The sequence below is a fragment of the Oncorhynchus masou genome, chromosome 26, assembly GCF_036934945.1.
Source record: "Oncorhynchus masou masou isolate Uvic2021 chromosome 26, UVic_Omas_1.1, whole genome shotgun sequence".
In the NCBI taxonomy this organism is placed as follows: domain Eukaryota; kingdom Metazoa; phylum Chordata; class Actinopteri; order Salmoniformes; family Salmonidae; genus Oncorhynchus; species Oncorhynchus masou.
Window position 1 is genome coordinate 19,305,179 of NC_088237.1, and position 13,957 is coordinate 19,319,135.

At 57.3% G+C, this 13,957-nt stretch overlaps 2 protein-coding genes across 3 annotated transcripts in view; both read left to right on the plus strand.

Annotated features, from left to right (window-relative positions):
- Positions 1–579: 579 nt before the first annotated feature.
- On the plus strand, positions 580–1,924 carry LOC135514979 (NADH dehydrogenase [ubiquinone] 1 alpha subcomplex subunit 12-like). Its single transcript, XM_064938750.1, has 4 exons — positions 580–693; positions 995–1,077; positions 1,300–1,387; positions 1,638–1,924. The coding sequence occupies exons 1-4, from the start codon at positions 605–607 to the stop codon at positions 1,810–1,812; spliced, it is 435 nt and encodes a 144-aa protein (XP_064794822.1). The 5' UTR covers positions 580–604; the 3' UTR covers positions 1,813–1,924.
- Positions 1,925–2,085: 161 nt separating this feature from the next.
- The window catches only part of LOC135514978 (transmembrane and coiled-coil domain protein 3-like), a 53,136-nt gene continuing 41,264 nt past the window's right edge, over positions 2,086–13,957 (plus strand). Inside the window, exons 1-2 of one of the 2 annotated variants that reach the window (XM_064938748.1) lie at positions 2,086–2,287; positions 2,598–2,676. In XM_064938748.1, the coding sequence (XP_064794820.1) occupies positions 2,614–2,676 (63 nt within the window). In that variant the 5' untranslated portion in view covers positions 2,086–2,287; positions 2,598–2,613. Of the gene's footprint in view, positions 2,288–2,597; positions 2,677–13,535; positions 13,673–13,763; positions 13,862–13,957 lie in introns of those variants that run through there. The other variant, XM_064938749.1, reaches the window with a different exon arrangement.

The following is a 13,957-nucleotide window of genomic DNA, read 5'->3' on the forward strand; positions in this document are numbered from 1 at the left end:
TTGGCATAACAAAGGGGTTGAATACTTATTTACTCAAGACGTTTCAATTTGTAAAAATGTCTAAAACCAGAATTCCACATTGACATTGTGGTTTATTGCGTGTAGGCCAGTGACACGACATCTGTAAAACAACAAAACGTGGAAAAAGTCGAGGGTTGTGAATAGTTTCTGAAGACACTGTATGAAAGTATTTTTTAAATGTATTTTATTATAACTAATTAGTATGTCATTACATTTAGCTTCTAAATGATACTTCCATATTAGTCATCACATTTTGCTCCCAAGTAACGTTAAGATACACTTGAGACAAGACTGTTATTTATTTATTTTTTTACAATAGGTTACCATAAAATTGTCATCAAAGTGTTTCTAGTATTGAGACACTTCAAAATGGACAGTTAGGTGGTAGCATTTTCTTACTACGGTTTACTTTACTCGTTTACTGTCATCACAGAAGAGAAACAGTGCTTGGAACGGCTTGAAATGCTGTTCGTAGACTAACTACAGTTAGACTTGAAACAATGGACGGAACTACTGTGGACCGGGAAGCGTTTCAACCGGAAAGTACAACAGTGTCCGTTACCCAAATCAGTCCCGTCTAAAAATGGCGGAGTATATTCATGTCGTTCGAAGGGCTTTGGGACAGTTAGGAGGTCACGGTGGTGTGAAAGGCTTATTTGTTCAGTTATTCAGGTCAGTTGAAGAGCGATATAATGTGCTTTGTAATCTATAGAGGTGGTTGTCACGTTCAATGCATTTACTCGAGATAAATAAGTTTCCCCGGTCGACAGGCAACCTGCTAGCTAACTTCCTATCGTTAACTACTATAACTGGCTTCATTGGTAAACAAACGGATTCACTGCTCTTTTTAAAATCTGTTTTAAGACTACTTGATTGTGTGATCTCTGACCTGTATCCGGTCTGATAAATTAGACAGTGCTAATGGACTAGCCAGCAATTTATCTAACTTGGAGTGACTGTTATTTTGCTGCAGGGCAAATGATGTGAAAACGGGAGCCCTGATTGGCGTGGACAAGTATGGAAACAAGTACTTTGAGGACACACGATACTTTTTTGGTAAGGTCGAACAGACCGAAACCTCAGCTCGCATTACCAGTGATGGACTTCGGCTATGTACTGCAGTGACAATCATCATATTATCTCTGAATGTAGTCGGCACATATATTTTCCATATGGAGTTGATTGGTCAGAGTGTGGGGAAATCAAGTAGTAGAAGTGTGGTAGAGAGGGCTGTTCAAAGACCTGTAGTGTACTCAGAGTAACACCTCTCCTTGTCAGGTCGTCACCGCTGGGTGATCTACACCACGGAGATGAATGGAAAGAACACCATGTGGGAGGTGGATGGCAGCATGGTACCTGCTGAATGGTAAATGCATCTCACTTGGTTTGACACAGGTGGAGTTGCCTCCATCTCAGTGACTGGGCCATTGCCATGTTGGAGAGACAGGCCTTCATAGTAAAATTGCTGACAAAGTTCTGAGTATGGAATTGTCATAGATTTGGGTGGTACTCATTGAGTTGATGTACTGGTGTCTTAATCGTGTTTTTACCGTCTAAGAACCTTCTATTGATGAGATGAGTACCTGATGCTATCTCCCAATCTTAAATCTCCTCAGGCATCGCTGGCTCCACTGTATGACAGACAACCCCCCCACCACACACCCTCCTACACCCAAGAAGTTCCTGGCAGAGGTCCACCAGTTCAACGTGAGTGGTTCGGCCCAGGCGTACGTGCCCTACTCCACCACGCGCAAGAAGATCCATGAGTGGGTGCCCCCAAAGGCTCAGTGACCCTGCTTAGACTTGACCCGTGACCTTGTTCTGTAAATGATGAGTGTGATTTCCTGTGTGTGCGTTCACCACCACATCTTTGCTTCTAAATAAAATCTGATCTATATGGACACTGGTGATGACTCAGTCCTTATGTGTGAAACTGTGGGCTGTTATGTCACTAGCAACATGAGTGAGTTTGAGATGTTTTTTAAGACTGACTGAGACTGGCCCATTGTTGAGGGGCAGATTATGAGGCAATGTTTCTCTGAGGGTGTTAGATGGTCTGATGTGTGTGTGTGTTGCAGACAGCAGGATATTGCTGAGCTGAGAAAAGGCTGCAGTATTTCACATGGGGGTACTAGGAGCACGTCTGATCAGATGACCATCATATCTGGGTGATATTGTGGGCAGGGTGTTGTCACATTCACACAGGCAGACAGACACTCCCAGCTCCAGTCCCTCTGTCCTCTCGGGGACTGCTGTGCAATGAGAGGTGAGTTGACTCCACTACCAATCTGTGAGTTGGCAGACACTTTTCTAATGTCAATGTCTAGTTAAGACCATAGTTTGACTATCTTTGGTGGTGCAGAAAATAAATACTGTATACTGTATTCCTAGTGAATCTCTTCATATGGCGTTTAAGTAGATATTTTTCTGCACTGGAAAAATTGCAGAGTTTATCTACTTGTAGGCATCATAATAGCTATTCTACTGTAGTCTGTACCATAGTACCATAGTAAGGACTTTGATATTTTCAGGTTACTCAGGGTTTACCGGTATTCTAACCCTGCCTTTGCTTCCAGTGGTCTTGGCTGTTAGATGAGAAGGTTTCCGCTGTCAACGCTATTTGGCCGTGGGGTCAGTGAGGAGGCAGAGGATGAGGTCAGTCTCTCTATCCCTTTATATGGCTGTTTGAATCCATTTTAAATGCCCGTCACTGAAATGGAATGACATGGCTGGATAGGCGAAACCCTCGTAAATATCCACCATCCCAAATGTGTTACTATAGTAGTTACTCCAAGGGAGAGAGGAAGGAAGGATGCATGTTTAAGGTCCAATGCAGCCTTCTTTTTAAATCTCAATATAACATCATTTCTAGGTAACAATTAAGTACCATACTGTGATTCTTTTCAATTAAAATTTTCAAAAAGAAACCAAAATAGCTGATTTTCTTAGATTAAAAAAAACATGTTGTATACTGTTTTTTTATTCTTCTTTTTGCCCCCCCCCCCCCCCATCTCTATAAACGGCCCTCTTATGATCTCCATGCGATGTGATGTTTCATTTAAATCAAATCAAATCAAATTTATTTATATAGCCCTTCGTACATCAGCTGATATCTCAAAGTGCTGTACAGAAACCCAGCCTAAAACCCCAAACAGCAAGCAATGCAGGTGTAGAAGCACGGTGGCTAGGAAAAACTCCCTAGAAAAGCCAAAACCTAGGAAGAAACCTAGAGAGGAACCAGGCTATGTGGGGTGGCCAGTCCTCTTCTGGCTGTGCCGGGTAGAGATTATACATTATACATTTACATTCTGAACCTGTCTAATCGCATAGTATATACAGATTGTAAGATACATATTTTTACGAAAAGTATTATTATATTGTTAATTGATTGGACGATGGTTTTTTAAATCTCCCAACACTGATAGTTGGAGGGTTCATTTCAGATCAATTAATTTCAGCCATTCCTGAACCAGTGACCAGAAACATGAAAAATAGCTTCTTAGCAAAGAACAATTTCTCAAATTAGAATTTTGCTTGGACACTCTAGGAGTGGTTTGAGTTGGGAGGAGAACAATTTAAACTAGCTGTTATTGGCAGAGAGGTTTGGAACTATTGTTCTTATTGGTCTATTAACTAATTTACCAACTGGAGATGTCACCAGGCAGACCAAAACTGCATCCCACCAAAACAGGCTGAAATTTAAGGTGGCCTTTTCAAACAGCTAAAATTATCATAATTTTCACAATTTCACAGTATTATTCCAACCTCATGGTGTGGAAATATATATAAAACACAGAAAAGTCACGTTTTTGACTGCACTGGGCCTTTAAAGATTTATTGGAAAGGGGCCACATCATTTTCTCCTTTCCACTTTCTGTCTGTCAGGAAGACCTGTAATGACTGATCCATCCACCTGGGGTCACTGTGTCCCCCGATAAAGTCGGCATTCAACTCACACCTCAGCTATATCATAATTAAATCAAACACAATTCATGAGCACTTTGCTTTTGAGCATGTAAATTGAGAAGCTCTTTGTTGATGTGGAATAACATTGCCACAAGTCAGCAGTTCCAGGTGTTGCAATATATCCAGCTACCTCTGACTAGAATGCGACCGGCTTTCATTTGGAAGCCAGTCACATAGGCACCAGGACGGGGACCGGGGGACAATCTCATAAAGATCCTGAGTAATCTTTTGGCGCCTTGCGGCTGAGCTTTATCGCCTTGACTGGAAGGTGCTTGAACTAACTGGAGCATTTAAATGTGTTTCCAACTTCACTGTCTCAGTGGGTTGAAGCTCCTGGTGCTCAAGGTCTAAGGGATTAGAATAGAGGGCTTAGGGTTTATCGGAACCTGCTGTAAAGGAACACAAGTCTGCCATGTTTAGTTGGTTGGGTTTACTGTGTGTCGGATATCAGAGCTGTGTCGCTGGTGTTTCAGCTACTGTCTCTGAGTCATTTGTGTAAATGGAGTAAAATGGCGTTTGATTTAAGTGAGAGGACTTGTACTGCCATGGCGATACTTCCTTGTGGCTAATTATAAGGTCAGTGAACACTCAACACACACGTGCGTGCGTGCGTGCGTGTGTGTATATATAATGAGGTGGCAGCTGTGTTGGTGGTGATGCTAGCTGGGTACCAGAGGGAATTTAAGGACTCATTTTAGAGCAGGTGCATCCCTCTGCCCCCTGGTACCCTCTCCCCTCTGCCCCCTGGTACCCTCTCCCCTCTGCCCCCTGGTACCCTCTCCCCTCTGCCCCCTGGTACCCTCTCCCCTCTGCCCCCTGGTACCCTCTCCCCTCTGCCCCCTGGTACCCTCTCCCCTCTGCACCCTGGTACCCTCATCCCTCTCCCCTCTGCCCCCTGGTACCCTCTCCCCTCTGCCCCCTGGTACCCTCTCCCCTCTGCCCCCTGGTACCCTCATTCCTCTCCCCTCTGCCCCCTGGTACCCTCTCCCCTCTGCCCCCTGGTACCCTCTGCCCTCTGCACCCTGGTGCCCTCATTCCCTCCCCTCTGCCCCCTGGTACCCTCTCCCCTCTGGTACCCTCTGCCCCCTGGTACCCTCATCCCTCTCCCTCTCTGCACCCTGGTACCCTCTCCCCTCTGCCCCCTGGTACCCTCATCCCTCTCCCCCCTGGTACCCTCTCCTCTCTGACCCCTGGTACCCTCATTCCTCTCCCCTCTGCCCCCTGGTACCCTCTCCCCTCTGCCCCCTGGTACCCTCTGCCCTCTGCACCCTGGTGCCCTCATTCCTCTCCCCTCTGCCCCCTGGTACCCTCTCCCCTCTGGTACCCTCTGCCCCCTGGTACCCTCATCCCTCTCCCTCTCTGCACCCTGGTACCCTCTCCCCTCTGCCCCCTGGTACCCTCATCCCTCTCCCCCCTGGTACCCTCATCCCTCTCCTCTCTGCCCCCTGGTACCCTCTCCCCTCTGCCCCCCGGTACCCTCATCCATCTCCCCTCTGCCCCCTGGTACCCTCTCCCCTCTGCCCCCTGGTACCTTCTCACCTCTGCCCCCTGGTACCCTCTGCCCCCTGGTACCCTCATCCCTCTCCCCTCTGCCCCCTGGTACCCTCTCCCCTCTGCCCCCTGGTACCCTCTCCCCTCTGGTACCCTCTGCCCCCTGGTACCCTCATCCCTCTCCCCTCTGCACCCTGGTACCCTCATCCCTCTCCCCCTGGTACCCTCATCCCTCTCCCCTCTGCCCCCTGGTACCCTCATCCCTCTCCCCTTTGCCCACTGGTACCCTCTCCCCTCTGCCCCCTGGAACCCTCTCCCCTCTGCCCCCTGGTACCCTCTCCTCTCTGCCCCCTGGTACCCTCATTCCTCTCCCCTCTGCCCCCTGGTACCCTCTCCCCTCTGCCCCCTGGTACCCTCTGCCCTCTGCACCCTGGTGCCCTCATTCCTCTCCCCCCTGGTACCCTCTCCCCTCTGGTACCCTCTGCCCCCTGGTACCCTCATCCCTCTCCCTCTCTGCACCCTGGTACCCTCTCCCCTCTGCCCCCTGGTACCCTCATCCCTCTCCCCCTGGTACCCTCATCCCTCTCCTCTCTGCCCCCTGGTACCCTCTCCCCTCTGCCCCCTGGTACCCTCATCCCTCTCCCCCTCTGCCCCCTGGTACCCTCATCCATCTCCCCTCTGCCCCCTGGTACCCTCATCCCTCTCCCCTCTGCCCACTGGTACCCTCATCCCTCTCCCATCTGCCCCCTGGTACCCTCTGCCCCCTGTTACCCTCATCCCTCTCCCCTCTGCCCCCTGGTACCCTCTCCCCTCTGCCCCCTGGTACCCTCTCCCCTCTGCCCCCTGGTACCTTCTCACCTCTGCCCCCTGGTACCCTCTGCCCCCTGGTACCCTCATCCCTCTCCCCCTCTGCACCCTGGTACCCTCATCCCTCTCCCCCTGGTACCCTCATCCCTCTCCCCTCTGCCCCCTGGTACCCTCATCCCTCTCCCCTCTGCCCCCTGGTACCCTCTCCCCTCTGCCCCCTGGTACCCTCTCCCCTCTGCCCCCAGGTACCCTCATCCCTCTCCCCTCTGCCACCTGGTACCCTCATCCCTCTCCCCGCTGCCCCCTGGTACCCTCATTCCTCTCCCCTCTGCCCCCTGGTACCCTCTCCCCTCTGCCCCCTGGTACCCTCTGCCCTCTGCACCCTGGTGCCCTCATTCCTCTCCCCTCTGCCCCCTGGTACCCTCTCCCCTCTGGTACCCTCTGCCCCCTGGTACCCTCATCCCTCTCCCTCTCTGCACCCTGGTACCCTCCCTCTGCCCCCTGGTACCCTCATCCCTCTCCCCCTGGTACCCTCTCCTCTCTGACCCCTGGTACCCTCATTCCTCTCCCCTCTGCCCCCTGGTACCCTCTCCCCTCTGCCCCCTGGTACCCTCTGCCCTCTGCACCCTGGTGCCCTCATTCCCTCTCCCCTCTGCCCCCTGGTACCCTCTCCCCTCTGGTACCCTCTGCCCCCTGGTACCCTCATCCCTCTCCCCTCTGCACCCTGGTACCCTCTCCCCTCTGCCCCCTGGTACCCTCATCCCTCTCCCCCTGGTACCCTCATCCCTCTCCTCTCTGCCCCCTGGTACCCTCTCCCCTCTGCCCCCGGTACCCTCATCCATCTCCCCTCTGCCCCTGGTACCCTCTCCCCTCTGCCCCCTGGTACCTTCTCACCTCTGCCCCCTGGTACCCTCTGCCCCCTGGTACCCTCATCCCTCTCCCCTCTGCCCCCTGGTACCCTCTCCCCTCTGCCCCCTGGTACCCTCTCCCCTCTGGTACCCTCTGCCCCCTGGTACCCTCATCCCTCTCCCCTCTGCACCCTGGTACCCTCATCCCTCTCCCCCTGGTACCCTCATCCCTCTCCCCTCTGCCCCCTGGTACCCTCATCCCTCTCCCCTTTGCCCCCTGGTACCCTCTCCCCTCTGCCCCCTGGAACCCTCTCCCCTCTGCCCCCTGGTACCCTCTCCTCTCTGCCCCCTGGTACCCTCATTCCTCTCCCCTGCCCCCTGGTACCCTCTCCCCTCTGCCCCCTGGTACCCTCTGCACCCTGGTGCCCTCCCCTCTCCCCCCTGGTACCCTCTCCCCTCTGGTACCCTCTGCCCCCTGGTACCCTCATCCCTCTCCCTCTCTGCACCCTGGTACCCTCTCCCCTCTGCCCCCTGGTACCCTCATCCCTCTCCCCCTGGTACCCTCATCCCTCTCCCTCTGCCCCCTGGTACCCTCTCCCCTCTGCCCCCTGGTACCCTCATCCCTCTCCCCTCTGCCCCCTGGTACCCTCATCCCTCTCCCCTCTGCCCCCTGGTACCCTCATCCCTCTCCCCTCTGCCCACTGGTACCCTCATCCCTCTCCCATCTGCCCCCTGGTACCCTCTGCCCCCTGTTACCCTCATCCCTCTCCCCTCTGCCCCCTGGTACCCTCTCCCCTCTGCCCCCTGGTACCCTCTCCCCTCTGCCCCCTGGTACCTTCTCACCTCTGCCCCCTGGTACCCTCTGCCCCCTGGTACCCTCATCCCTCTCCCCTCTGCACCCTGGTACCCTCATCCCTCTCCCCCCTGGTACCCTCATCCCTCTCCCCTCTGCCCCCTGGTACCCTCATCCCTCTCCCCGCTGCCCCCTACCCTCTCCCCTCTGCCCCCTGGTACCCTCTCCCCTCTGCCCGCAGGTACCCTCATCCCTCTCCCCTCTGCCACCTGGTACCCTCATCCCTCTCCCCGCTGCCCCCTGGTACCCTCTGCCCCCTGGTACCCTCATCCCTCTCCCCTCTGCCCCCTGGTACCCTCATCCCTCTCCCCTCTGCCCCCTGGTACCCTCATCCCTCTCCCCTCTGCCCCCTGGTACCCTCTCCCCTCTGCACCCTGGTACCCCTCTCCCCTCTGCCCCCTGGTACCCTCATCCCTCTCCCCCTGGTACCCTCTGCCCCCTGGCCCCTCTGGTACCCTCATCCCTCTCCCCACTGCCCCCTGGTACCCTCATCCCTCATCCCTCTCCCCTCTGCCCCCTGGTATCCTCTCCCCTCTGCCCCCTGGTACCCTCTCCCCTCTGCCCCCTGGTACCCTCATCCCTCTCCCCTCTGCCCCCTGGTATCCTCTCCCCTCTGCCCCCTGGTACCCTCATCCCTTTCCCCCCTGGTACCCTCTGCCCCCTGGTACCCTCTCCCCTCTGCCCTCTGGTACCCTCTCCCCTCTGCCCCCTGGTACCCTCATCCCTCTCCCCGCTGCCCCCTGGTACCCTCTCCCCTCTGCCCCCTGGTACCCTCATCCCTCTCCCCTTTGCCCCCTGGTATCCTCTCCCCTCTGCCCCCTGGTACCCTCTCCCCTCTGCACCCTGGTACCCTCATTCATCTCCCCTCTGCCCCCTGGTACCCTCATCCCTCTCCCCTCTGCCCCCTGGTATCCTCTCCCCTCTGCCCCCTGGTACCCTCATCCCTCTCCCCGCTGCCCCCTGGTACCCTCTCCCCTCTGCCCCCTGGTACCCTCTCCCCTCTGCCCCCTGGTACCCTCATCCCTCTCCCCGCTGCCCCCTGGTACCCTCTCCCCTCTGCCCCCTGGTACCCTCATCCCTCTCCCCTTTGCCCCCTGGTATCCTCTCCCCTCTGCCCCCTGGTACCCTCTCCCCTCTGCTCCCTGGTACCCTCATCCCTCTCCCCTCTGCCCCCTGGTACCCTCTCCCCTCTGCCCCCTGGTACCCTCATCCCTCTCCCCTCTGCTCCCTGGTACCCTCATCCCTCTGCCCTCTGCTCCCTGGTACCCTCTTCCCTCTCCCCTCTGCTCCCTGGTACCCTCATCCCTCTCCCATCTGCCCCCTGGTACCCTCATCCCTCTCCCCTCTGCTCCCTGGTACCCTCATCCCTCTCCCCTCTGCTCCCTGGTACCCTCATCCCTCTGCTCCCTGGTACCCTCATCCCTCTCCCTCTGCCCCCTGGTACCCTCTCCCCTCTGCCCCCTGGTACCCTCATCCCTCTCCCCTCTGGTACCCTCTCCCCTCTGCTCCCTGGTACCCTCATCCCTCTCCCCTCTGCCCCCTGGTATCCTCTCCCCTCTGCCCCCTGGTACCCTCTCCCCTCTGCCCCCTGGTACCCTCTCCCCTCTGGTACCCTCATCCCTCTCCCCGCTGCCCCCTGGTACCCTCTCCCCTCTGCCCCCAGGTACCCTCATCCCTCTCCCCTCTGCCCCCTGGTACCCTCATCCCTCTCCCCGCTGCCCCCTGGTACCCTCTCCCTCTGCCCCCTGGTACCCTCATCCCTCTCCCCTCTGCCCCCTGGTATCCTCTCCCCTCTGCCCCCTGGTACCCTCTCCCCTCTGCCCCCTGGTACCCTCATCCCTCTCCCCTCTGCCCCCTGGTATCCTCTCCCCTCTGCCCCCTGGTACCCTCTCCCCTCTGCACCCTGGTACCCTCATCCCTCTCCCCTCTGCCCCCTGGTACCCTCTGCCCCCTGGTACCCTCATCCCTCTCCCCTCTGCCCCCTGGTACCCTCTCCCCTCTGCCCCCTGGTACCCTCATCCCTCTCCCCTCTGCCCCCTGGTATCCTCTCCCCTCTGCCCCCTGGTACCCTCTCCCCTCTGCCCCCTGGTACCCTCTCCCCTCTGCCCCCTGGTACCCTCTCCCCTCTGCCCCCTGGTACCCTCATCCCTCTCCCCTCTGCCCCCTGGTATCCTCTCCCCTCTGCCCCCTGGTACCCTCTCCCCTCTGCACCCTGGTACCCTCATCCCTCTGCCCCCTGGTACCCTCTGCCCCCTGGTACCCTCATCCCTCTCCCCTCTGCCCCCTGGTACCCTCTCCCCTCTGCCCCCTGGTACCCTCATCCCTCTCCCCTCTGCCCCCTGGTACCCTCTCCCCTCTGCCCCCTGGTACCCTCATCCCTCTCCCCTCTGCCCCCTGGTACCCTCATCCCTCTCCCTTCTGCACCCTGGTACCCTCTCCCCTCTGCTCCCTGGTACCCTCTCCCCTCTGCCCCCTGGTACCCTCTCCCCTCTGCCCCCTGGTACCCTCTCCCCTCTGGTACCCTCTCCCCTCTGCCCCCTGGTACCCTCATCCCTTTCCCCTTTCCCCCTGGTACCCTCTGCCCCCTGGTACCCTCTCCCCTCTGCCCTCTGGTACCCTCTCCCCTCTGCCCCCTGGTACCCTCATCCCTCTCCCCGCTGCCCCCTGGTACCCTCTCCCCTCTGCCCCCTGGTACCCTCATCCCTCTCCCCTTTGCCCCCTGGTATCCTCTCCCCTCTGCCCCCTGGTACCCTCTCCCCTCTGCACCCTGGTACCCTCATTCATCTCCCCTCTGCCCCCTGGTACCCTCTCCCCTCTGCCCCCTGGTACCCTCATCCCTCTCCCCTCTGCCCCCTGGTATCCTCTGCCCCCTGGTACCCTCATCCCTCTCCCCGCTGCCCCCTGGTACCCTCTCCCCTCTGCCCCCTGGTACCCTCTCCCCTCTGCCCCCTGGTACCCTCATCCCTCTCCCCGCTGCCCCCTGGTACCCTCTCTCCTCTGCCCCCTGGTACCCTCATCCCTCTCCCCTTTGCCCCTGGTATCCTCTCCCCTCTGCCCCCTGGTACCCTCTCCCCTCTGCTCCCTGGTACCCTCATCCCTCTCCCCTCTGCCCCCTGGTACCCTCTCCCCTCTGCCCCCTGGTACCCTCATCCCTCTCCCCTCTGCTCCCTGGTACCCTCATCCCTCTGCCCTCTGCTCCCTGGTACCCTCATCCCTCTCCCCTCTGCTCCCTGGTACCCTCATCCCTCTCCCCTCTGCCCCCTGGTACCCTCATCCCTCTCCCCTCTGCTCCCTGGTACCCTCATCCCTCTCCCCTCTGCTCCCTGGTACCCTCATCCCTCTCCCCTCTGCTCCCTGGTACCCTCATCCCTCTCCCCTCTGCCCCCTGGTACCCTCTCCCCTCTGCCCCCTGGTACCCTCATCCCTCTCCCCTCTGGTACCCTCTCCCCTCTGCTCCCTGGTACCCTCATCCCTCTCCCCTCTGCCCCCTGGTATCCTCTCCCCTCTGCCCCCTGGTACCCTCTCCCCTCTGCCCGCTGGTACCCTCTCCCCTCTGCCCCCTGGTACCCTCATCCCTCTCCCCGCTGCCCCCTGGTATCCTCTCCCCTCTGCCCCCTGGTACCCTCATCCCTCTCCCCTCTGCACCCTGGTACCCTCATCCCTCTCCCCCTGGTACCCTCTCCCCTCTGCCCCCTGGTACCCTCATCCCTCTCCCCTCTGCCCCCTGGTATCCTCTCCCCTCTGCCCCCTGGTACCCTCTCCCCTCTGCCCCCTGGTACCCTCATCCCTCTCCCCTCTGCCCCCTGGTATCCTCTCCCCTCTGCCCCCTGGTACCCTCTCCCCTCTGCACCCTGGTACCCTCATCCCTCTCCCCTCTGCCCCCTGGTACCCTCTGCCCCCTGGTACCCTCATCCCTCCTGCCCCCTGGTATCCTCTCCCCTCTGCCCCCTGGTACCCTCTCCCCTCTGCCCCCTGGTACCCTCTCCCCTCTGCCCCCTGGTACCCTCATCCCTCTCCCCTCTGCCCCCTGGTATCCTCTCCCCTCTGCCCCCTGGTACCCTCTCCCCTCTGCACCCTGGTACCCTCATCCCTCTGCCCCCTGGTACCCTCTGCCCCCAGGTACCCTCATCCCTCTCCCCTCTGCCCCCTGGTACCCTCTCCCCTCTGCCCCCTGGTACCCTCATCCCTCTCCCCTCTGCCCCCTGGTACCCTCTCCCCTCTGCCCCCTGGTACCCTCATCCCTCTCCCCCTCTGCCCCCTGGTACCCTCATCCCTCTCCCTCTGCCCCCTGGTACCCTCTCCCCTCTGCTCCCTGGTACCCTCTCCCCTCTGCCCCCTGGTACCCTCTCCCCTCTGCCCCCTGGTACCCTCTCCCCTCTCCCCTCTGCCCCCTGGTACCCTCTCCCCTCTGCCCCCTGGTACCCTCACCCCTCTCCCCTCTGCCCCCTGGTACCCTCTCCCCTCTGCCCCCTGGTACCCTCATCCCTCTCCCCTCTGCCCCCTGGTACCCTCTCCCCTCATCTCACCACCTGTCTGTCTGTCTCCATTATATACCTTCTGAGCAAACTCCCTATTTTCTTTTCCCTCCCTCTTCCTGTTTCTGCTACTTTCTCTTTCCTTTCTGCTACCCGTATACTCTCCTTCCTACCAGACTCCTCATTTAGTCTCTTCTGTTCTTCCTTCTGTCCATATCGTATTCATTTCTGTATTCCTCTGGAGATGATATATGATGAGTCTGTAGTATTTCCTGGACAGGAAGACAAGCCTCCCGACTCTGTAGATGTTTAATGGGTCAGAGGGGGCGATGCGCCAAATATTTTATTTGTAGGGTTTTCATGCCTTTACACTTCCTCTTGAGCATAGTGCTGTAAAAATACCCCTGGCCCTGTTCTGTTCACCTCCCCCGTGTGTCTCAGCTCTTAATGGGCCCAGAGAGACAGAGAGAGAAAGAGAGTGAAAAAGACACACTGAATGGTTCTCAGAGACATATGGGCTTAGCCTTAGTGAATTATAGTTGGGGAGTATATTTGATTATGTGTGGGAGTGGGAGCAGAGCCCAGTTGCTGAGAGAGAGAGAGAGAGAGAGAGAGAGTGGCTGGCTGGCTGGCTGGCTGGCTGGCTGGCTGAGTGAGTGAGTGAGTGAGTGAGTGAGTGAGTGGTGAGTGGTGGTGAGTGGTGGTGAGTGGTGAGTGGTGAGTGAGTGAGTGAGTGGTGGTGGTGGTGGTGGTGAGTGGTGAGTGGTGAGTGGTGAGTGAGTGAGTGAGTGAGTGAGGGGAGGGAGGGAGGGAGGGAGGAGGGAGGGAGGGGGGGGAGAGACTACTTTACCAGCTCTATCCCAACAGCAGTATACAGAGGTCCTGTATTCCCTCCCTCTCCTAACCTGTCAGACATCCCTACTACCTCTCAGCCTGTTGTTCTGGCTGCTGACTCCTGATTGGCCTCTGAGGTAATAAATGAACGCCGTGGTGAAGCGTGCCCGGGCTGGCAAAGGAGGGAGGTGGATAAGAATCAGAGACCTCAGGCAGGGGGGTGGGGGACGGTGACTGCCTTATAAGGGCATAGAAGTGTGTGTGTAGGAGTGTATCTTTGTATTTTTAGGGTGTTGTGGGGAAGTCCAAGCCGGGCCTTGTGACGGCACATCTCTATCTCCACTGACAGGAAGGAAGGGCTTTCACCAGAGCCAGAGGTAAACACACACACACACCTCCCGCAGTGGCTGTTCCTCTAAAAGGCTGCCAGCTCTTTGATGATCACTGAGCGTCTTCTGGAACTCGTAGGAATGAACTTTGACTTCACACACTCTGGCCCTTTACCCTGAGGACGAGGAGAGATGAAGAAGCACTTCACGACCATCCCACTCATCCACGTCACAGAGGTAGGGTGTGTGTGTGCGTGTGTGACTGAGACTGTATGTCTCAGGGTACTACAGTCCCCAAGCTGTTTCCAGTCTAAACGTAGTAGTAGTCACATG